Source organism: Ovis aries, chromosome 12 (assembly GCF_016772045.2).
Source record: "Ovis aries strain OAR_USU_Benz2616 breed Rambouillet chromosome 12, ARS-UI_Ramb_v3.0, whole genome shotgun sequence".
Taxonomy (NCBI): domain Eukaryota; kingdom Metazoa; phylum Chordata; class Mammalia; order Artiodactyla; family Bovidae; genus Ovis; species Ovis aries.
In genome coordinates this window covers 25,972,989-25,996,838 of record NC_056065.1, presented here as the reverse complement: position 1 = coordinate 25,996,838, position 23,850 = coordinate 25,972,989, and the positions used below count along the sequence as shown (strand labels likewise).

Below are 23,850 nucleotides of genomic sequence, written 5' to 3'. Positions count from 1 at the left end.
GGAGGGCATGGCAAGCCACTCCAGTATTCTTGTGTGGAGAATTCCATGGACAGAGTAGCCTGGCGGGCTACAGTCCACAGGGTCACACTTGAGTCAGACATGGCTGAGTGACTGAGCATATATGTACACATACATGTGGGGACTTGTCCCATAATCATTAACATTTAATGATCAGGAAGTCTTCAGAATGTAATTTTAATGGATTCAGAGAGTTTTATCATATGAACACATACTAACAATTATTTTGGTCCAGGTGCCAAATATATAGGTGATCCTGAGAAAATGCTGTGTGACCAACATGTTTGCAAACTGGGGTGCTATGAAATTTTAGACAAGGGTCCCCAGTAGAAGAACAATACAGGGAGTGAGTGCACATTCTTTTTGTTTTTAATTTTATTTACTTATTTATTTTTTATCTTTTGGCCATGCCACACAGCATGTGGGATCTTAGTTCCCTGATCAGGGATTGAACCCTCTTCCCCTGCATTGGAAGTGCAGTGTCTTAACCACTAGACCAACAGGGAGGTCCAGGAAAGCATGATCTTGCTGCAGCCCAAGGCCGCAGCAGCACAGCTGTGCTTGTAAAAACATTGGGCCATTAAGCATCTCCGCAGAAGTAGGCTCTGACACCAGGGCACCATTCAGATTCCCTGCCTCTCCGGTTGGTCAAAGGCACCGTGCCAGCGCCTGTTTAGCCTAAGGAGAGGGATACCCTTCAGGACCACAGCCCGCAGTAAAAGATAAAATGTGCAGCCTTTTCAAGTCAAAGGTCCACCTCTAACTTGCCATCAATGGACCACAGGGGAGGCCACCCCATCATCCCTGGCTGGAGTTCATGTGCACACCGGATGTTATAACTCAGCCATGAGATGCTGGGGACACTGATGTGATGCTTTATAAAACACAGGTCATGTGAGGAGTCCAGATTACCTGTGCTTTGTGAATGATAGAATAAGATCAGGAAACTCTGCCAGTCGAAGACATGTCAGGGGGTTATCCCAAAAGACCAATCCTTTGGCAGAATACATCTTATCCCTGGGGATGACCTTCACCCAAGCTTTGTGCATTCGAGGGTAACTGCCACTGGGGTGATTCATCTGTGTTCTCAGCAAACTCATATACCAGGAGCGAGGCTTTGTGTGGAGACAAGAGGGAAGAAGTGGCACATTCCTGTGTTTGTCTAAAGCGAATGTCCTTTGCTTTGAGCTCCTAATTTCCCGGCTAATGAAAAATTCAGTCTTATGTGTCTATGTGCCTGTGTGTGTGTGTGTGTGTGTGTGTGTGTGTATCTCGTGGTGGGTGTGGGAGTCTCCTCCATGACCACATTCATTGGATCCCGCAAAAATGCTGGGCTTCTGCGGTGCTAGGCCAGGAAAACACCCAGGTGCTGCTGAGTTACCACCCCTTCTTCAGCTGCCTGGGTACCTCCAGCTCAGGTTTCCAGTTCTGCTCCTCCAGGAGGGCTCAGGCTGCCCCCACAGCACCCCTCAAACCTGAGCAAGACCCCAGGTGCCCGTGCTGTTGGCCCTGGAGTCCCACCTGTGCAGCCCCCAACCCCTCCTAGCCTCAGAGAAACCTTTCAGAATCTCTGTCTCCCTGACCCTGGCCCTGTCCTGCTTTATCCAGCCTAAGTTTGCTTCTGCCACAAAAAAAAAAAAAAAACTGATCATGAGTAGGTAGACATCACAGTACAAGGTATAAATGGGATACTTTGCCGCTGTTCGGAAGAAGGAGGCTGATCTACTCCTGAGATACTTAGGAATACATGTGTACTAGGTTGCCTCTTTCTTTCTAGTTTCACCTTCGAAGCCCTTTTGGCCTATTGCAGGGAGGTTTTGGTAATGTCTTGGCCTGCTTTGCTCTAAAAGAGGGAGAGGAAAACAAACAAACAACAAACAAAAAACACCTCTATGCATCAAAAGAGCAGTGTTCCCCCAATTTTCATAGTCAGAGAAGAACCACATACTCTACAAGTGTAGTCAAATGAATTTGTACAGCTATCCTAGATAAGAGGAAATCCTTTAGGTTTAACAATCTGATTCTTACATCTTTTCCTGGAGGTAAATTTTGGAGGTGGTCTGAGGTAAAGGTGCCAACACGTTTAGATTCCCATTCCAGCAGGGGGCAGACTAGTGTAACTCCTCTTGGAGGTTAGCTTTCTGCCCTCCAAATAGGAAGAAGCCTGGATCAGGAATCTGGCCTTTGTCTTCTAATCCCATGCTAAAGAGATTCACCGTGTATGTCTGAACAGTCATTTAAACTTTTTGGTCACACATTTCTCAGCTAGAAAATGAAGGGGGAAACTATTTAGGTGACTTCAAAGATTCCTCCCAGCAATAACTTTCTCTAATTTCTGTATTGCTGACAAGCTCCAGCTTATATATGCCTGCATAGAGATGAGGCTTGCCTGGCAGATCAGCTGGTAAAGAACCCGCCTGCCATGCAGGAGACTGGGATTTGATCCGAACGTGGGGAAGATCACCTGGAGAAGGAAATGGCAACCCACTCCAGTATTCTTGCCTGGAGCGTCCCATTCTATTCCAGTCCATAGAATCAAAAAGACTTGGACACGGCTGAGCAACTGTTTCTTTCAATGTTTCGTTCGTCTTCAAGATAATTTTATAAAGATCCCATTGACTTAAATAACCTTATAAGGGAGATCAGTGATCAAACTTTTAATTTTAAATACCTTGCTATTGCAGATGAACGTATGTCTAGGGCAGAAATAGAGATGCAGACGTAAAGAATGGACCCGTGGACACAGGGGAAGGGGAGGGTGGGACAAACTGGGAGACTGGGATTGGCATATATACACTACCATGTGTAAATCAGATAGCTAGTGAGAAGCTACTGTATAGCCCAAGGAGCTCAGCTTGGTGCTCTGTGATGACCTAGGGGGGTGGGATGGGAGTGGGTAGAAGGTCTAAGAGGAAGGGGATGTATACATAAAGCTGATTTACTTCATTGTACAGCAGAAATTAACACAACATTGTAAAGAAATTATACTCCAATAAAAAATTAAAATGTCCCCCAAACCCATTGCTATTTAAATACATGATCCCAACACATTCAGATTTAGAATTTGCAGGCACAAATTCCAGCAAGAAGTGCGGCTTTGACCAAAGATAGCTGAATCCCAGGGGGACAGAACAGAAGTGGTGGCTCCTAGAACATCTGGGCACATGTCCTGTGGTAATTTTATATAGGTGATGGAAGCAAGATTTTCCTCGAACTAATCATTTCTCAGGTGGCACTAGTGGTAAAGAACCCAGCTGCCAGTGCCTAAGACATAAGAGACATGGATTTAATCCCTGGATCGGGAAGATCCCCTGGATGAGGGCATGGCAACCCACTTCAGTATTCTTGCCTAAAGAACCCAATCGACAGAAGAGCCTGGAGGGCTACAGTCCATAGAGTCACAATGAGACACAACTGAAGCGACTTAGCAGGCACACAATCATCTTTAAAACGAAGAAAGAAATAAAAACCCTCAAACAGAGCTCTTTGTTACTTGCATGTCCTGAGGTTTACCTGTTAATAGGACTGAAGATCGTCTTGGTGGTAAACGAAAACAGTGTTCTTGCACGATCCCGTCCTCACTCAGCCAGCAGCTTCTTTGCCATCTTCTGTTTCACTTTGTATCTTGCTCTCCCTCCCTATCCCCACATACTGAAAAAGCCCCAGTGGCATTTGAGAATATAAATGAAGGTTAGAAACCTCAAAGATGATCTGGATTCCAGTTGGTGATTGAACCACTGAGGGGAGGGAATATGCAGTGTTTTTGGAAAGATGGTTTAGTGTTAGTCGCTCAGTCATGTCCGACTCTTTGCGACCCTTATGGACTATAGCCCACCAGGCTCCTCTGTCCATGGGATGCTCCAGGCAAGAATACTGGAGTGGGTTGCCATTCCCTTCTCCAGGGGATCTTTCGGACCAAGGAGTTGAACCCTGATCTCCCGCATTGCAGGCGGATTCTTTACGAGCTGAGTTATCAGGGCTTCCCTTGTGGCTCTGCTGGTAAGGAATCCTCCTGCAACTCGGGAACCTGGGTTTGATCCCTGGGTTGGGAAGATCCCCTGGGTTGGAAAATTCCATGGATTGTATAGTCCATGGGGTCTCAAAGAGTTGGACACAACTGAGTAACTTTCACTCCCTCACTCACTCATTGTCAGTGACAAAGATGGTTAGTACTCTTTAAAAAGTTAGTACTAACAGTTGGATTTTTATATGGTGGCTGTAAAAGCAAAGGCAATCAAACTGTTATCTTGATCTCAGGGGGTTGGTGTGTGGGTGAAATGAGATTTGTGTGTGTAAAACACTGTGTAAATTGTAACGTTCTCTCCATGTGGAAAACAGTTTTCATATTGCTCTAAAGCTGTTGATTACAGAAAAGAAAGATAATTTGATTTTTAATTACCTCTTTATTTCAACAAAGTTTTAAAATTGCTGTATAGTTGGTTTACAATGCTGTGTTCGTTTCTGGTCTACAGTAAAGTGACTCAGTCATACATATATATATATTCTTATTTCCATTCTTTTCCATTGTAGGTTATTACAAGATCGTGAACATAGTTCTCTGTACTGTACAGTAGGACCTTGTTGTTTATCTGTGTATATAGTAGTTTGTATCTGGTAATCTCAAACTCCTGACTCATCCCTCCCCTCCCCGTTCTCCTTTGGTAATCTTTAGTCTGTTTTCTAAATCTGTGAGTTTGTTTCTGTTTGTAAAAAAGGCCATTTGTATCATATTTTAGATTCCACATATGAGTGATATCATATGATATTTGTCTTTGATTTCCTTTACTTACTGTGATAATCCATTCATGTTGCTGCAAATGGCATTGTTTCATCCTTTTTTTATGGCTGAGTAGTATTCGAGTGTGTTCATGTGTGTGTGTGTGTGTGTGTGTGTGTGTGTGTGTGTGTGTACGCAAACCACATCTTTATCTATTCATCTGTCAGTGGACATTTAGGTTACTTCTACGTGTTGGCTATTGTAAATAGTGCTGCTGTGAAGATTGGGGTGCATGTATCTTTTTGAATTACAGTTTTCTCAGGATATGTACCCAGGAATGGGATTGCTAGATCATATGGTAGCTCTATTTTTAGATTTTTTTTTTAAGGAAGCTCTGTACTGTTTTTCACCGTAGCTGTACCAATTTATATTCCCACCAACAGTGTAGGAAGATTTCGTTTTTTCTGTACTCTGTCTAACATTTATTTGTAGACTTGTTAATGATGGTCCTTCTGACTTGTGTGAGATGATACCTCAGTACAGTTCTGATTTGCATTTCTCTGATAATTAGTGATGTTGAGCATCTTTTAATGTGAAGGAAATTTGATTTTTAAAGCCAACAAATAGCCACAGGCGTTTTAAAAGTGTGTTCTAGGATTTTTTTTTTTTTTCAGTACAACAATGAATCGTCTTATGGACCTCTTTAGCCTGAGTGCTTGTGCTTTGGGAGACTGCACCAATTTTTATCAAAAAGTCACTAGTAATGGAATTTGGGAGTGGAAGAGGTAAATCATTCAATTGCCTCATTTATGATAAAATGTTAAAACTCAGGAAGATTGCATTACCTATCCAGGATCACAGAGCTGGCTAGAAAGGTCACCTCGTTATACTCAGTAATAAGGATTTGCTTTCCAAAAGAGCCACATTTTTAACTTATTAGCTTTTACATGTATCTATACCTTATTCAAATGTTTAGTCAACTGATCATCCTAAGGTTTAAGTTTATATCCACTGTGACATTTCCATACTACCGTGTTGCATTCTTCTTCCCAGTTGATGGAAGAAATCCTCAGATTTTTCTGATGAATGGTTTTCTGTGCTTGCTTTATTTTCAAATAGATAAAGGTTTACTCTGTTCTTTTCCTGTTATAATATCACAATTTGGAATAATTTTATTACATTGCTGGGCATGCTTTTATGGAGCAGTATCATGAGATGAGAGTGAAATCACATTATGAGTTAGCATTGTTATCAGTTTTATTGGAGCTGAAACTGAGTGAAAGGATTTAGGAATAATTGGGTAATCAAAGCGAATTAAATCAAGAGAGGGAAAATATCAGTTCTGGCATCAAATGGGGAGCACTGTGACTGCCACATCTGTAGTTTTTATCCATTTTAATCAAGTTGAAATTATGCTATTAAGACTTATTTTTGCTGCATTTACTTGCTCAAACATAGCCAACTTATATTCATTCTGGATATTTCTTGAAACATTAAAACATTCTCACTATTTCTTGGGAAATGTTACCTAACTTGATTACCATCCAAATATCCAAGTTGCTATTATGTTTATAACTGTGTATGCAGTATTCAGTATAGCTTCTGAGTAATGCAATCCAAAATACTGAGTTTTCAATCCACCTAGCTAAATCTTGTATCTCCCAACTCATTGTTGAGTCTTCAGAAAACTAGGTTTAAGTGGTATCTTGTTAGTATAAATTTGCCATAATAAATAGTGTGTCTTGCTATTGGTATGGCAGAAATATTACTATAGTAACTAGCCTGGTCTTGCTTTCTGGTGTTTCTTTGCTGTATTTCCCAGGGGATACTATTTTTGCAGTGAGAAATCTATTTAGCCTAATAAATGGTAACAGTAATCAGCTTCCCTTTTTTTCCCCCCAGATACCTCTTAAACATGCAAAGTTATAATGCGGTGAATTATGAAATGACATAACACTAAATTCACAAACCAAATTATTTTAGAAACCTTTGAGTTCCTTTGTTGAATTCTTTGTGTTGTCTCTTATTGGAAAACATCTCTTAAACCTGTTCTTTGGCCCTGAGCTCTTTCTCCATAAATCTTAGAGTCCCTTGGTATTTTCTGTTCGGTTTTGCTTTGACTCATTGGTACCAGGGAATGTTCACATCATTGTGGCCAAATCGGGGTGATTTGCAGCTTAATTGCTTACCCAAAGAGAGCCTGGGGGAGGTTTCCATTAGGGATGGGCTGGACTGCTGTCTCTAGAACAAAAGCCAGAGCTGTCAGTGCGTGGAAGGCTGCTGGCCCTCAGATTTCACTTCCAAGCTTGGTTCTTAATTTAAAGAAACCAGAGTTCAATTCTCTGGAGGTTTGTGTGTTACCATTGACAGTTTTATGACTTATCCAGTTGGCAAAGAGAAGGACTCTAGATATATTTGTTCCTGCTCCTATGTCTTGGAGTGATTTTCAAAGACGCTTAATTCTCCAGCAAGTTAGGAAAAAAGGTAAGCTTGGAAATGAAGGTTGCTCTAAGAAATTAGGGGGCTTCCACGGTGGCTCAGAGGGTAAAGGGTCTGCCTGCAATGCAGGAGACCTGGGTTTGATCCCTGGCTCAGGAAGATCCCCTGGAGAAGGAAATGGCAACCCACTCCAGTACTCTTGCCTGGAAAATTCCATGGACGGAGAAGCCTGGTAGGCTGCGGTCTAGGGGATCACAAGGAGTCACACATGACTGAGCAACTTCACTTCTCAGTTTTAAGAAATTAGGAGATTGCTCCTTATGAAGCTATAGGGTTTTGTTCTTTAAGGAGCTGGTTGCATGTAATGACTTAACAGTTTACCTATATTTATTGTGTACTTCCCATGTGCTAATCATTACTTACATGTACTCACATCTCATTTGAATTTCACAGCAGCCCTAGAAGTAAGCACTATTGTTATAATACCCATTTTATATGTAACGCAACCTAAGACAGGAAGCCCAGGTGGCTCAGTGGTAAAGAATCTGCCTGCCAACGCAGGAGACTCAGATTGGATCCCTGGGTCGGGAAGATCTCCTAGAGGAGGAAATGGCAGTCCACTCCAGTATTCTTGCCTGGAAAATCCCATGAACAGAGGAACCTGGCGGGCTACAGTTCACAGGGTCGCAGAGTCAGATACGGCTAAGCAACTGAACATGCATGCAGCCTAGGACACAGAGGTTAAGTAACCTCCCAAGGTTACATACCTGGAAAATGGTAGAATTAGGATTCAAAGCACCCAAGCTCACTGCAGAACCTGAGCCCTTAAGCATCTACTCCTTTATTTGTAGTGAATTTATGTTTTCACATAGAATAGGAAGGTGGAGTATATTTCAAGCAGTGTTTTTCAAATCTTTTTGACTGTGAACCACTGAAAGGAATATATTTTACATTGCAGACCAGCATGTGTGCACAAACAGATCTGATAAAACCACACAAAATAGTACTCACCCTTTCCATGGAGGATGTACTCTGACCTTTCCTTTCTCTTTCATTTCTAAAAAGTGTTGGTTATGACTCTTAAAATTGATTTCCTGACCTAATATAAGGCCATGGCTTGTAGATCAAAAACTCAAGGTCCTTGATGTCAGCTGGCTCTGCAGGAAGTCCCAGTTCACGTCATCTGCTGAGTGAGCACTGTCTGCTCTTTTCTCTCGGCACCCAGCACTATTTGTTGACTAAATGAATGTAAACACAGATTATAATTCGCTCTTCCTCATCTCTATTTTTTAAAGTACCCTCTCCCTTCTTCTTTTTTAAAAACAAAGAGCTGAAAATTTGCTAAACATGGAGATTATTTAGACTGGAACAGAGAAGGTAAAGAAACACTAGTGATCTTATTATGGAGATATTCATTTATAAATGAATCTTTATAAAGCAAATTACATTTTCCCATTGATTTTAATTATAATTCTAACAATGTGAAATTGTTAAATTGCTCTTTCTACTACTTTCCGACTCTGGGAGTTCCTCTTGTTCTTCTGTGACCCACACTAGTTTCTCTTCTCAAGGTGGGTTCATTTGAGATAAGCTTACCTTTTCCTCCACCTCCATGAGAGTTGAGGTGTTCTGGCAGCCTTGGGGGCTGGGTTACTCAGTCCCCCTAGCATTTCCTGGAGCATGTTTGGCAGTCCCTAAACTGTCTGTCACTGGGGAGGATCCTCTGAATGTTTGAGCCGGAACTTGGCACGGGACAGACCCCTAGAATACATAGAAACTCTCTAGAGTTTCAGGTCAGAAGGAACATCCATTGACGTTCATCTGCAGGGGAGCATCACCTTGAAGAGATGTCAGGAGCTTCTGATGGGCTGATGGGCAGAGAATGGACAAGTCCAAATGTGCAGTTGGCTGCCAATTGCCTGGAAACTTCTGGCACATCAGGCAGTTTTATGTTATCAGGTCACCTATGGGCAGAAGCATTGTATTTTAAAATATTTATGTTAGAGAATTGATTTATTTGCTAGTTAGGTTTTGCTTAATATAATTTCTTTAGTACTGCTTCTCTCTTCCTCTTCTTTTCATTGCTGATACCTTGTTACAGATACAACACCAGCTCACACAGTTTCTGGAATAAGACTGGCTATTAATACATGTGTTCATTTTAAAAATAAGATCGTTCTAAGTGCTAAGTCGCTTCAAGTCATGTCCAACTCTTTGAGACCCTAATGGACTGTAAGCCCACCAGACTCCTCTATCCATGGGGTTCTCCAGGCAAGAGTCCTGGAGTGGGTTGCAATGCCCTCCTCCAGGGGATCTTCCCAACCCAGAGATGGAACCCACGTCTCTTATGTCTCCTGCATTGGCAGGCAGGTTCTTTACCACTAGTGCCACCTGAGAAGCCCAAGATAGTTCTAAGAGCAAGGAATTTTTGAGACGGTGAGGAAGGTCAAGGTGAGGGGTGTGTTGGCAGTAAAGAGACAGTCAAAGGGACCCCTCATCAGCATAGCCTCAGGACCTTCCCTTTACCTTTTAGCTTGTGCTTACAATTTAACAAGCCCAGGTAATAAAACTTTCAGAATCTTTAAAAATAGGAAATGTATTTTTTGAAGATTTTTCTCTAAGGGGCAGAAAGTTTTCCTTCTTGGTATAAAATATGCATTTTGAAGCACAGTGATATTTTACTAGTTGGGTGGTTTAAAAGAAACTTTGTCCACATTGTTGATGATGAGAAAAAGAGAGATTTCAGCCCAAGGCAACTGGAATTGGAATGTTCACATCTAATGGGGAAAAAGCCCTTACGTGGTCAAGAGGGACTTCCTCAAGCTTATCCACATCCTTCTCCCTTGATTCTTTTACTGTTGAGGGCAATACGCACTCCACTCTCCAGGACCAATTCTATTTTATGAAACTGCTATCTGGAGTTAGGCTGTGATCTCCTCAAGGGCATCTTTCATCCCCGGAAATGTTCACAGATCCCTGTCATGTCAGTGGATGTCTGGTGGCTGACTGTCTGGATTTGTGAATGTTTAGGGGAACAAGAATGGCTTCCCAGCCCATCGATGCTAGGAGTGTGCACTGGGAGGTGTCAGCTTTGGGGGAACCATGAGGAGTGTGTCTTACCGAATCATTAAATGTTTCACCATTGCTATTGGCTCAGTCCTGTTTTAATAGATGTGGGGGACTCGGAAACACTTATGCATATGCTTTCCGTCAAAGAGTTCATAATGTCATGAAGGCTTGAATTCTTCACAAATATGAAATACGACAGGAAAAGGCATCATCGGTGGCAGAAGCCCTGGATTGTGAGTCAGAGGCCCAGGTTTTAGTTCCAGCTCTGCGATTAGCCATCAGAGTGACCAGACTCACACTTGAGGCCTTGGTGTTCTCCCCTGGGAGACAAAGGGGTCAGACCAGAGACTGCTAGGGTGATTTTAATGCCCACTGTGTGAGACTGATAGCAGGTGCTTCAAGGAGTGGTGGTGGTGGCGAGGGGGAGAGGCTTGGGAGTTGCTCTTGATTCTGATTAAAATTTGCAAACGTGTCCGTTTAAATTTCAGCAGGGATGCCCATTTCTCCCTAGCCCCAGGACCTTCTCACTAAATAAATGCATAAAAAATCAATTTTTGCATCTATATACTGTTTCTTTCCCCACAAAGACTCATAGAGCAGTTTACAGAGAAACGGAAACCCAGCCCCAGTTCAAAATTGATTTGACTACATTTGATACACTCTTCCTTTCTAGGATATGACTTTTCAGTTATAATAAGCCAAAAGATTGCTTTTCACACCTCTTTCATTTTTATGATTCTTTTCAAAGACTCTTCTGTCGCTCACAGGAACACTGTATGGTAGGTTTCAACAGACTCAAAAGTAACCAAACCAGAAGTGTCAAGACCTCGTAATGAGACTGAGGCTGGATGCATTTCTTTGTGTGTGAAGACAGCGATTCTCTCAATGCCACTGAGAATGAGTCCAAATTACAATCCTACCCTTGACTTGTTTCTGGGCTCACAAACACTGGGCAGGAAAGTCAGTGCCAGTGATAGAGAAGCCAGGACTGAAGTGTGTGACACAGGCTGAGAAAGCACCAGAGGGGACCTCAGGCCAAGATGCTACACCAGGCTGTTCAGACCCCCAGGCCAGGCCCCAGGTGTTGCCTCCCCTCACTATACCCCCACCACCTCGATGAGCCACTATACCCTGAACTCAGGGGTTCTGAGAGAAATAGCTTCCCCTGAAGTGTGGGGACAGTCAGCATTCATGTCACTCACATTTGTAAAGTGCATGAGTACCTTTAGGAAGTCTGCATTATTCTGGGTTCTCTGGAGAAAACAGAACACACAGGAAGGAGACCACATGCATACACTCTAAGGAATTGGCTCACATAAGTATGGAGGCTGGGAAGTCCAAGATCTGCAGTTTGCTGCCTGGAGACACAGGAGAGCTGAGGGTGTTCAGTTCGAGTCTGAGTCTGAAGGCCTGAGAACCAGGAGGGCCCATGGTGTAAGCTCCAGTCTCAGTCTGAGTCTGAAGGCTGGAGAAGATGGGTGTGCCAGCTGAAACAGTCAGGAGAGAGCAAGAATTCTTTCTCCTCTCCCTTTTATAGTCAAGGCGTCAACTGATTGGGTGAGGCCCACCCACTTTAGGGAGGGCAGTCTGCTTTATGCTGTCTATCCAGCCAAAGTTAATCTCATTCCAGAGACACCCTCATAGAAACAACTAGGATAAGTGTTTGACCAACTGTCTGGGCATCCCGTGGCTTAGTCTAGTGGACACACAAAACCAACCATCATAAAGACTGTCTCATAGATAGGTATTGCACTCTGAATAGAATTTAGAAGGAACTGCTAGGGAATGCAGCTTCTGGGGATTTATTAAAATTGAATATTCCCTTTTCCTCCCACTTCCCCCACAAGGAAACACATTGGCGATTATTCTGTGAACTCTTTTCTCCGCATTTTGGCTACTTAGCTCCAAAGCATACAGAGAACTTGAAGAATAGGAGACAAAGCAATTGGGACCTTAGGAGTATGGTTCCTAGGATAAGATTATTCGAGCAAGCTCACCTAAAGTTATTTTCCACTCATCTTCCCTGATACCTAAAGCAGCCCACCCCCCCTTAATGGATGTGTTAGCTGATGGGGCTGATCATCGACATTGCAGAAAGTCGTTAAGAGAACAGCGCCACAGAAAAATGACCCGGGCTGAGAACCGACCCGCTAGGGGGTAATTTGAAAAGTGAAATCTGAAGCTGTGGCAAGCCGTAGAAAATTACCATCTTGCTCAATAGGATTAGTTGTCCAAAATGAAGAATATTTTCTTCTTATACCATCTCATTTTCTGATCCCTCTTTTTACCAGTTGTACTGATTTCTCTCTTCTGTGCCAAGGGCTGGATCCCAGGGCCAGCAGCCTCCTGGTCATCAATGCTGTCCCAGGCTAGCTGTGGTGATGTGAAAGCAGAGAAAGGGGGTGGGAATGTCCTTTTTAAAAAGAAAGAACAAGTACAGAGAGAGCACAGAGTTGGAGTCATTGGGAAATTCGGCCGTTCTCCATTGTCATTTCCATGACACCCTCATCACTTTCTTATTAGAGCAGGGATCATTTTTCCAGTGGGTCAGGACTGCATCTTCAGCTCTCGCTTGAATGATCTGTCCTTCTCTGAGAGAGAATAGCTTTGTGGCCCAGGGCAGGGCAGTGTGAGAAGCTGAGGCATCTCAGCAGGTGGCATGGCTCATTTATGGGCGAGGGGTGATTGGCCAAGAAGTATGTGTGTGCTGGGTAGGGGAGGCACAGATGTCTCCATCAAATCCTTAGTGTAAACTTAGAACTTTACAGTGGAGACAGAGGAGGGCTGAGGTGTTCAAGGATGTGGACTGGAAGAAGATTATGAAAATATAAGGAATGCAGTCTTCTCAGGCTGGGAGGAGAGAGGAAGGTGAGAGGGTGTTGGGAGTGTGTCTGTGCTGGGGGACAACTTTCACACCTGCCTTGTCTGTTGAATACAAAAACCTCTGGGACTGTCAGAGCGATTGGTATGACTTTGGTGGGATGGGTAGGGATCTTTGCCTGAGTCCAGCAGAGCATGTGACTCCCTCACCCACCTACCCACCCACCTTCCATCCATTCATCTTCTGTCCGTGTCCATCCACTCATGTCCATCCATCCATCCATCCCATGTCCATGTCCATCCATGCATCCATCTACCTACTCACTCTCCATCCATTCATCTTCTATCTATCCATCCACCCACCCACCTATCTTCTATCCATCTACTCACCTATGTTTTTTCTTTGGCCATGCTAATTCCTCAACCAGGGGTCAAACCCATGCCCCCTGCAGTGGAAGCATGGTGTCCTAACCCCTGGACTGCCAGGGAGGTCCCACCACGCACCTGTCTTCTATCCACCCACCCACCTATCCTCTCCATCTGTTCGTCCATCCATCCAGCCAGCCACCCATCTTTCACTAGCAGCACTTGTGAAATGCCCACACTCACTATAGGAGGAGGTGAAGATTAAGATCCCATCTACCCCTTCTAGGAATTCACAGCCCAGTGGGAGAGATAGCTCAGTAGACCAGCAATAACAAGGCAAGGGCCACTCCAAGCGAGGACAGCCCGGGTGCCTAGATGGTAACAGAGGCCTCCCATTCAGACTCTGAAGGAAGAAGGAAGGCTCCCAGGGGGAGACGCTGTTAAGTCCTGGAGGATGGGCACATTATGGGGTACGTGCCTCCCTCACTGGAGGTTCCGGCACAACTCTCCTTCCTGCCTCAGTGGTTCAGGTTCCCTCCCCACCCACATTCAGGTGGGGAGAACTTACCCCACCTGCCTCCCCTTTACTCCCCTCCCCAGCCCACAGCCTTTTTTCTTTTTCCCTGCTATGTAGAGACATATTGGAATCTCTTTCATCTTCAGATTTTATTACAATAAAACCCCTCCCTTGACCCTGATCCTGGGATAACTCCCACCCTATGCCCTTTTGGCAAGCCACTCCAGTGTTCTTGCCTGGAGAGCCTCAGGGACGGGGGAGCCTGGTGGGCTGCCGTCTGTGGGGGTCTCACAGAGTCGGACACAACTGAAGTGAATTAGCAGCATGCCCTTTTGTTCACACCAGGTGTCTGGAAAGAGAAGCCCCTGCTTACTGTCACCCACCCCACCCCGTTCAAACATCAGCAGGCAGGCACCCTCCCCCAGGACAGTTCCGCCCTGTCCCTGCAGCCGCCTGGGCTCTGGTCCCAGTGTCCCAGTCTCCAGCCAGTGGATGCTTCTCAGACTCAGAAAGCAGGTCTGTGGGTGGTGGTTGACGCTGCTGCCCATTCCTTCCTTCCCTTCCCTCGCTTGCATAACAAAATCAGGTCTTCCTTCTCCATGGCCCTGGATTCCCGGGGTCCTTTGTGGGTGCCTGGGCTGCACCTCCTCTCACAGTGTTTGTTCCCAGAACAGCGTGCCTGCCAATGCCTGAATGTCCAACCCAGGGCACCATGGAGCTTCAGACCCAGCCTCCAGCTCATCACCAGACGTGTCTGCCTGGGTGTCCCCGCTACCCCGCTACCCTTGAGAGCTCAAACTCCCCGCTCCCCAGTCCGCGTGCAGGGCCCCACCATCTACTCCATCATCAACATCAGAACCTGGGAGTTTTCCTAGACGCCTCTTTTACCTGGTTCCCCTGACCCCGTCCTCCACCCAGTGGGTCACAGCTTTTGTGAGTCTGTGTCCTTATTGTTGCCCATTGGTCTCGCTCTTCCATTGCCTTCACCTTGGTTCCAACTCGTGGTTTCCCACCCGGTTACAGCTCAAGCCCTGAGATCCCACAGTCCTTAGCTGCTGGTCCTCAGGCAGGTGTGGGGCTGGCTGTCTCACAGTCGCTGGGACAGCTTTCTAAAACTCAAGACTTCTTGGCCCACCCCAGCCAGACAGCCTGGGTCAGTGGATGTCCTTTTACAAAGCTGCCTTCTTGCTCCTGAGATGCAGCTGGAGGCCTGGGGAGGTACTTCTGATGAGCTTCCTGCCTCCGGCTTGGTCTGTATCAGGCAGTTGTCCATGTGGGTACAAGAAAGATCATTCAGAACTGCAGATCTAATTACAATCATGTCACTATTCAAAGCTGTTAGTACTAGCCACAACCCCATCCCTTACCCCCTCATCAAGTCTAAACCCTTAGCTAAGACACACGGCCCTTCATGATCTGCAGCCAGCATCTCTTGCCCTCCCTCCACCCCGCACAGGGCTCCACCTGAGCAGTCAGTCACCTTGCTCCCAGCCCGACAGAACCACCTCCTCCCCGAAATGTGCTCAGCGGCTTCTGACCTCCCCACGAGCGCCCTTCCTCCCTCTCACTGGCTGGTGTCTGCTCAGCTGTAGGTTTCAGCTCCAGGTCTTCTGGAGGCCTGTCCCCTCCTCTTAGCCTCAGCTTACCCTTCCATGGCTGCCCACCATCGGATGCAGCTTCTCTTTGACTTACAGCATGTGAGTCAGAATGCCTTTCACCCACAGCCTGCCAGAAAGTGTCCAGACCACTCAGGTTTCTAAATGTTCCTGCTTCTGGGCTTTCTAGGCTGGGATGGAATTCCAGCACTGCTAGTTGCCATCTCAATACTGTGATGGACGTACGTTTAAAGAACCCACCCTGTGATGGCCAGACTTGGAAGGAAACCTTCATCACTTGGGAAACACTTGACAATGTACTTTTCCTTTGAAATAAAAACATGAAGCCATCACTTAGTGACCTGCTGGTACTTTATTGCCCTTGCCCAGATGGGTATTAATCGTCACCCTCCGCTGGTCTGGAGCACACCATGTGCTTTCAGAGTGCTCACAGTGGGGCAGAGCTGCGGCTGCGTGTGAGTGGCGCTGCGGCTGGGTGGTGTCTCCTTTGTCAAAGCACCTTCTTTCTGTTCAATAAAATATCAGAGCTGCTCCCACTGAAAACATGTAGTAGAGTCAGATGTGGCTGCGGTCGCCTTCCCTGCCTTCCTCCTTGGCTTCCCACTTGGTCCACAGCCCTGTGCTCTCTGCAGAGCGAACGTGTTGTGGCTTCTGGACACCCTGTCGCCGCGGCCCCTCCCGTGCCGTGTGGCTTTCAACCCGGTGGTGCTGGCAGGGTGTCCAGGGTCACAAGGTCAGTTGGGGAGGACCACAGGTGAGTCCTTCATGAGCCCATGAAAGTTGGGATGGGGAAAACCACCTACCAGCTGAGGGCATTTTGCAAGTCCAGCTGTCACAGAAGATCAGATATCTCCTGAGGCCGGCATCTGGGCATCACCTGGAAATTAGGTAAATCCTCCAAGGGCTCCAGTGATGCTGCCTCTGGGTCTGGGCTGGGTTTTCTAAGGTGGCCCAGGCTGTTGCTGGCCCTCTCCCACCTGGAGAACCATCAGCTGCCCTGGGGGTGGGGATGGATGGGCACCCCAACCCCTGTCCCGATGGAGTTTCACGTATTTGTTCTGGGAACTTGTTCAGTAAGGATTTTGTAAGAGAGTGAAGTAGAAGGCCTCCATGGTGCACAGGAGTTTAGGGTTCTCTGTGTCTCCTTCATTCCTTCCCTTTGAGTGGTGGGCACCCAGAGCACCCCTTCCTTATCCTTGGTCTCTGCCAGCGAGCTCATGTCATCCATGTTTGTTTCAAGGATTGGCCTTCGTCCCAGCTGTCAGGCCACATTGGGCCCCTGAACCGGGATGTCTTGAACTCTGGGGCCCCCCTTGCAGCCTCTAGCACCCTCCTATGCGCTCAGGCCCACCACGTCTTACCCACACCATTGCCTGGGTCTCCCAGCCGTGCCCTGAGCTCTCGCTCCTGCACTTACTGCCTCCAGCATCCATCCTCTGGCCTCCTGTGTGCATGTACCCGCTGCCCAGCCCCATGGCTCCACACTGGCTGCCTCGCTCGCCCGGCTTTCTAGGGTCACCCCAGTGTGTCTCCCACCCTCTTTCCCAACTCTGTTTATTCACTCATCCAACGCTTATGGAGCAGGTTCTACGCAGGACTGTGATTGATTCCGTGGGATACACAGTGAGAAATCTCGGAACTTGTCCTCGGGGCTCATAACCCAGAGTATGAGGCGATTGTTCTCCCAGTAATTCAGCACAAGCCTGTGTTCACATTACAGGAGTTGAACAAAGAGGGGGGCAGGTTGGGGGCAGTGGGGACAAGGAAGGCCCCCCAGAGGACGAGGAACATGGTCCAGGACTGGCTGATGGGGGCGGGGCAGCAGGCAAGGAGCTGGCAGGAGAGGGTGGGCATCCCCAGCCTGCCTCCTCCGCAAGCTCTGCGTCGCTGTCGGCCACCTGCGGCTCTGCAGGTGTCACCTGCCGAAGTCTCCCAGCTGGGCCATCACGAGCGCCGCTCCCCTGTGCCTCCCTCCGCGAAGGTGGTACCATCCTTGAAGTCTCACCGGTCCTTCAATACTGGGCTCAGATTCCATCTCCCCCTTCCCTGACCACCTCTCCCTCCTCGGCTCCCTTCTACCTTTTATGCTTCAGTTGTGACGTTTACCGCTTTGAGTGCTTTTTGTGATTTACTTTTCCTCATCTCTCTACTTCTAGAATTTTCCTGAAGGGCTGACTTGACAGTGGAACTGAAATCACTGATGAGTGCTTTTCTAAGCAAAGAGCAAAAAGCAGCCAGTAATGTGCGCTAGAATGTTTACGTTGTTGGTTTTTCTGTTGGTAGAGTTTGGTAACGCACAGCGTCGGAAAGACGACAGTATCTGCTCTTTATCCTAGAAGACCCTCGGAATCCAGAGAGTGTGTTCAGAGGAATCTTTTCTTCTCTCTGTCCGTGTAGGGTTCGATGACCTTCAGGTGTGCGCGGACCCCGGCATCCCTGAGAATGGCTTCAGGACGCCCAGCGGAGGGGTTTTCTTTGAAAGCTCTGTCACCCGTTTTCACTGCCAAGACGGATTCAAACTGAAGGGCTCTACAAAGAGACTGTGTATGAAGCATCTAAACGGAACCCTAGGCTGGATCCCGAGTGACAGACCCGTTTGTGTGCAGGAAGGTAAAGTGGTCCCTTCCACCCCCACTCCCACCTCATGGAAGCTGCTCCTGTGGTGTGCTCATGGCCGCGGGGGTACAGAGGCTGTGTGCCATAGGGACCGTTTCCCCGGGCTGCTCTCTGTTTCAGGGCTGGTCCAGCAGGCTGATGGAGAAGCATGCGTGCTCAGGAAGGGCTGGGGCAGGGGATAAATGCGTCTCAGCATTCCTTCTGTGTCTCAATTACAAGCCAATTTCTTGCCATTTTTGTCAATGCAAAAGAGCAACTCAGATAACATGAGGGCCGTTTATTATCGAACTGCCAACTCAGCACCCATTTCCATGTTACTCAATAAAAAATGCAGTAAATATATTGAGCCCAAACTGTATATAATGATACAGAAGATGCATGTTTCTCAGAGGATTAAATCAATTACTCCTTATCAGTCCTGCATTAGACATGATTCATTTAAGGAAAGAAAGGATGGTGGCAAGCAATGATAGATTGATAAGGTAGATGTTTATCTCCAGTAGTTATCCCTAAATTTATTGATCATGACAAGATATTCATTTACTTCAAGCAGTTATCCCCAAGGCTTTTGGTTGAAACAACTTCATATATATGTGTGTGTGTGTGTTTTTGCTTGTTTGTTTTTACTCTGTGAAGATACTTTTAGAATTTAAAAGAATGCATTGAGTTTAACTAATTGGAATGCCAAATTGTGGCTTATATATCTCTGATGATCAGCGAGGTTGAAGTAGGAATAGGCATGAATCAAGAGGTAATTCTAGCTCCAAATTTCCATGAGGCATAGAACTTGTATTTCATCAAGTTCATTAGAAGTGGGTTTCACTTTCTCTTAACACCATTATTGATTTTATTTTCAAATGGAGCTTTTATAATAATGCTTTGTAAATTCTTATTCTGATTCAGTGTATATCTTCTTTATGAAACTTAATTTAATTTGACAAGCACTGATCAAACATCTATTATGCTCCTCCTTATGAAAATTATGAAGGATGGGTATGGTAATGTCTTAGTCCTAAAGTGTTTACTTGCTATCTTCACTTTTATTTTCAAGATTTTATTTATTTATTTATTTATTTTTGTTTCAAGACAGATATTATCTTTTATTGAAGTATAGTTGATTCACAATGTTCTATTAATTACTGCTGCACAAAGTGATTCAGTTATATGCATACATACATTCTTATTTTTTTTTTGAGTTTTTATTTTATTTTATTTAAGTTTTTTATTTTTTTAATTTTAAAATCTTTAATTCTTACATGCGTTCCCAAACATGAACCCCCCTCCCACCTCCCTCCCCATAACATCTCTGTGGGTCATCCCCATGCAGTGTGCAGATTCCTTAAAAAATTGCAAATAGAACTACCTTATGACCCAGCAATCCCACTGCTGGGCATACACACCGAGGAAACCAGAATTGAAAGAGACACATATACCCCAATGTTTATCGCAGCACTGTTTATAATAGCCAGGACATGGAAACAACCTAGATGTCCATCAGCAGATGAATGGATAAGAAAGCTGTGGTACATTTACACAATGGAGTATTACTCAGCCGTTAAAAAGAATTCATTTGACTCAGTTCTGATGAGATGGATGAAACTGGAGCCGATTATACAGAGTGAAGTAAGCCAGAAAGAAAAACACCAACACAGTATACTAACACATATATATGGAATTTAGAAAGATGGCAATGACGACCCTGTATGCAAGACAGGAAAAAAGACACAGCTGTGTATAACGGACTTTTGGACTCAGAGGGAGAGGGAGAGGGTGGGATGATTTGGGAGAATGGCGTTCTAACATGTATACTATCATGTAAGAATTGAATCGCCAGTCTATGTCTGACACAGGATACAGCATGCTTGGGCCTGGTGCATGGGGATGACCCACAGAGATGTTATGGGGAGGAAGGTGGGAGGGGGGTTCATGTTTGGGAACTAGAGCTCATCAATGAATATAGTAAAGTTGCAGGATATAAAATCAACACACAGAAATCCCTCGCATTCCTATACACTAATAATGAGAAAGTAGAAAAAGAAATTAAGGAAACAATTCCATTCACCATTGCAACGAAAAGAATAAAATACTTAGGAATATATCTACCTAAAGAAACTAAAGACCTATATACAGAAAACTATAAAACACTGATGAAAGAAATCAAAGAGGACACTAATAGATGGAGAAATATACCATCTTCATGGATCGGAAGAATCAATATAGTGAAGATGAACATACTACCCAAAGCAATTTACAAATTCAGTGCAATCCCTATCAAGCTACCAGCCATATTTTTCACAGAACTAGAACAAATAATTTCAAGATTTGTATGGACATACAAAAAACCTCGAATTGCCAAAGCAATCTTGAGAAAGAAGAATGGAACTGGAGGAATCAACTTGCCTGACTTCAGGCTCTACTACAAAGCCACAGTCATCAAAACAGTATGGTACTGGCACAAAGACAGACATAAAGATTTTTTTTAAAAAGCCAAAATTACTATGAAGAATTAAAAACGTTAAAAGTAAATTTATTTTTTCCCCTTAAATACAGTCCAGGTGAGTTGTGCTCTCTTTAACATTCTATTAATTAAAAGCTCATTTGAAAAAGTTGGTTTAATGTATAAAATAAACATTAAAGATCTACCATATAGCACAGGAAGTTATATTCAATATCTGATAATAACTTATAATGGAAAAGAATCTGAAAAGAACATACATGTATAGCAATCACTTTGCTGTACACCTGAAATTAACACTATATTATAAATCAACGGTACTTCAATTTTAAAAAATTATTCAGTTTGTATGTAAAAACTTTCCTGCTAAAACCTATGGCCTAAGATACCCAGTACTTAAAACCCAGAAAAACTCAAAAACATCAGAGAACAAAGAAAACCAATAGACTTTCTGAATATTGCCCAAAGTTGAAGGCCCTCTGTTACTTGGTCAACCTGGGAAAAAAAAATTATATCCCTTTTTAGATGAGCTTCTTTCTGGCCTTGTATGTAGCAATATAATACATAGTAATTCCAAGAAAGGGAGTGAAAAATCACGTTGGAGTAGAGACTTCTATCATATAGGTCAGCGTGCATAACCCTTAACACTTAGCCTCACACATAGGAGAGGGGCTGTGTACATGGGGATGGCAGAGAAGAGTCAGCTCTTTTATTCAGTTCTGTTCAGTTCAGTTGCTCAGCCTTGTTCAACTCTTTGTGACCCCGTGGACTGCAGCACACCAGGCTTCCCTGTCCATCACCAACTCCCGTAGCTTGCTTAAACTCATGTCCATCGAGTCGGTGATGCTATCCAACCATCTCATCCTCTGTCATCCCCTTCTCCTGCCTTCAATCTTTCCCACCATCAGAGTCTTTTCTAAGGAGTCAGTTCTTCGCATCAGGTGGCCAAAGTATTGGATCTTTAGCTTCAGCATCTCAGAATATGATCAGATGTTTCCAAAGGACAGTCCAGGACTCCTCATTGCTAGCTGATATTGTGCTCTAATCAACATATTACAAAGTTTGGAAGAATGAGTGTTTCCTTTCTAAGTATGATGGTATGATTATTTTTAATATAAATGTTGATTTTTGTTGGTCTTTGAAAGATCTGTATGAGGAGATTACTTTCTTTGCCCTTGCCATGGAGAGAATCCTCATTGTTAATGTCCTAAGCCTTCTGTATGAGGCTTACAGGGGCAAGGGGTACATAGAAGTCTATTCCATGGATATCAGAGAGGAGGGAAGGAGCCAGACTTTTTTCCCCCTGGTTTGTAAGTGGCCTTTACTCTCTGATTAGGATTTATGCCGGGTGAATAGTAACGGCTGCTTAATTCATTTGCTTTCCCTTGTCAGGTAATTCTTAGAGAGCTAATGGATTTTTGTGTGTGTGCTGGTAATATTGATAACAGTAATACATTACCACATTTTTATAGGTCATTAGAGTTTGGAAGTATGTTCAGATTCACTGTTTCATTTAACATGTGCAGTCACCCTACAAGGCAAGTCTCATTGTCCTTATTTCCTGTTTAGGAAACTGAGGCCCAGAGAAGTTTACTCACTTTGTCAAAGTCACATAGCTGGTGAGTAAGCTGCAGATTTGTAACTAGTTCTAAGCCAGCACTTTTTCTTCTACAAGGTTATGTCTAACTCCTTGCATCACAAAATTCCTATTTTAATCAGCTATGCAAAAACACATTTTTATACCAAATGGCATCATCAACATTCAGAGTTGAAGGGGCTCATAGAAATCAGATAATTCAAGCCCTCATTCTAATTTAGCTTGTGTTCAATCAACAGGGAAACCGAGTCTCAGAGAAGCCAAGAGTCTTCCCAGACTTAAATGGCTATTTAGGGACACATCTGTTCTAGCCCAGGTCTTATCGCTGTTACCTGGACTCCTTCCAGTCTTCTCAGCTGTCAGCCAGTTCTGCCTGAGACACAGATTTTGAAAAATAAGTTCAAATGCATTGAAATGCTTAATAGCAGTAAAGTGCTCTACAGAAGCAAGGTGGTATTAAGGCAAATATTTTCTTGTGCATTCACTCAGCTTCCCTCTTTTATGCTCCACTTCACCCTGCCGCATGTACCAGTCATCTCCTTTCTCACTTTACTCCAGTCTAAGTGGTTTATTCCAAGCAAACTCACTTATAGACGTTTGAACTCACAGAACTGATAATATAGGCAATGAATTAATTTCCCAGAATCCAAAGCCTCCAGCCTAAGAGATAGCTCTGCTTGTCCAAGCTGCTTCTGTAAGACCAGAGCCTTCATGTCCCTGAGTCGGGGCGAAGATGCTTATGGTCCAGGGAACAGGGGAAGTGACCAGTATGGTGGAGAGGGGACTGTGGGGTTGGCAAAACACTGAAAATACTCCCTGTGGGCACAGGGCTGCTGAAATAGTAAGTACAGGGACTAAAGGCCAGGAGGACAGCCACCATCTGGGCCTCTTCCTTTCCAAAATCACTCAGCCCATCTACTGGGGACACTTTCCCTGCTAATACATCCCTTTCCTAGATTTCATAAGAAAAAGTGTAGGTAAAGGCAGATTGACTTTGCGTAAATTCACTTGACACTTATATAACACGCATCAAATCAGGACATAGAAACGCGCTGTCCTGTCCTGAAAGCTTTAAAAGAGGTGGGATCAGTATTGTGGCAATTCAGACTGTGGTTTTTTACACATCGTGAAGAAGTAGTTTGTTAAAAAACAAACATCCTAGGACCTTCCTGGTGGTCCAGTAGCTAAGATTCAGCACTCCCAACACAGGAGGCCCAGGTTTGATCCCTGGTCAGAGAACTATATCTCACATGTTGCAACTAAAGATCGTGCATGCCACAACGAAGACCCAGCACCACCAAATAAATCAATATTTTAAAAAATAAAAATAAATATCCCAAAGAAACCAAAATAAAATGAATTCAAATCCATTTGTATTATGTATAAATATCACATAGGAGGAGCAGAGAAGAATCAGTCTATGTGTTGCCCAAACCTATTTATTATCAATATTAATGGAAACGTGTCATTACTTGACCACCCCTTGGCCCAGCTGAAATACACAATACATCTCATTCTTGTGGCACTGGTTATGCTAGCTGGACAGAAGGTTTTTTGTTTTGTTTTCGGCTGTGCTGGGTCTTAGTTCCAGCATGCAGGATCTTCAGTCTTTGCTGTGGC

The 23,850-nt window shown here is 44.5% G+C and overlaps 1 protein-coding gene across 5 annotated transcripts in view; it reads left to right on the top strand.

Annotated features, from left to right (window-relative positions):
• The window catches only part of SUSD4 (sushi domain containing 4), a 137,125-nt gene that overhangs the window by 59,092 nt on the left and 54,183 nt on the right, over positions 1–23,850 (top strand). For all 5 annotated transcript variants that reach the window (XM_060396339.1, XM_004013618.5, XM_060396338.1 and 2 more), the window contains one exon: positions 17,960–18,172. In XM_060396339.1, coding sequence (XP_060252322.1) covers positions 17,960–18,172 — 213 coding nt within the window. The remainder of the gene's footprint in view (positions 1–17,959; positions 18,173–23,850) is intronic.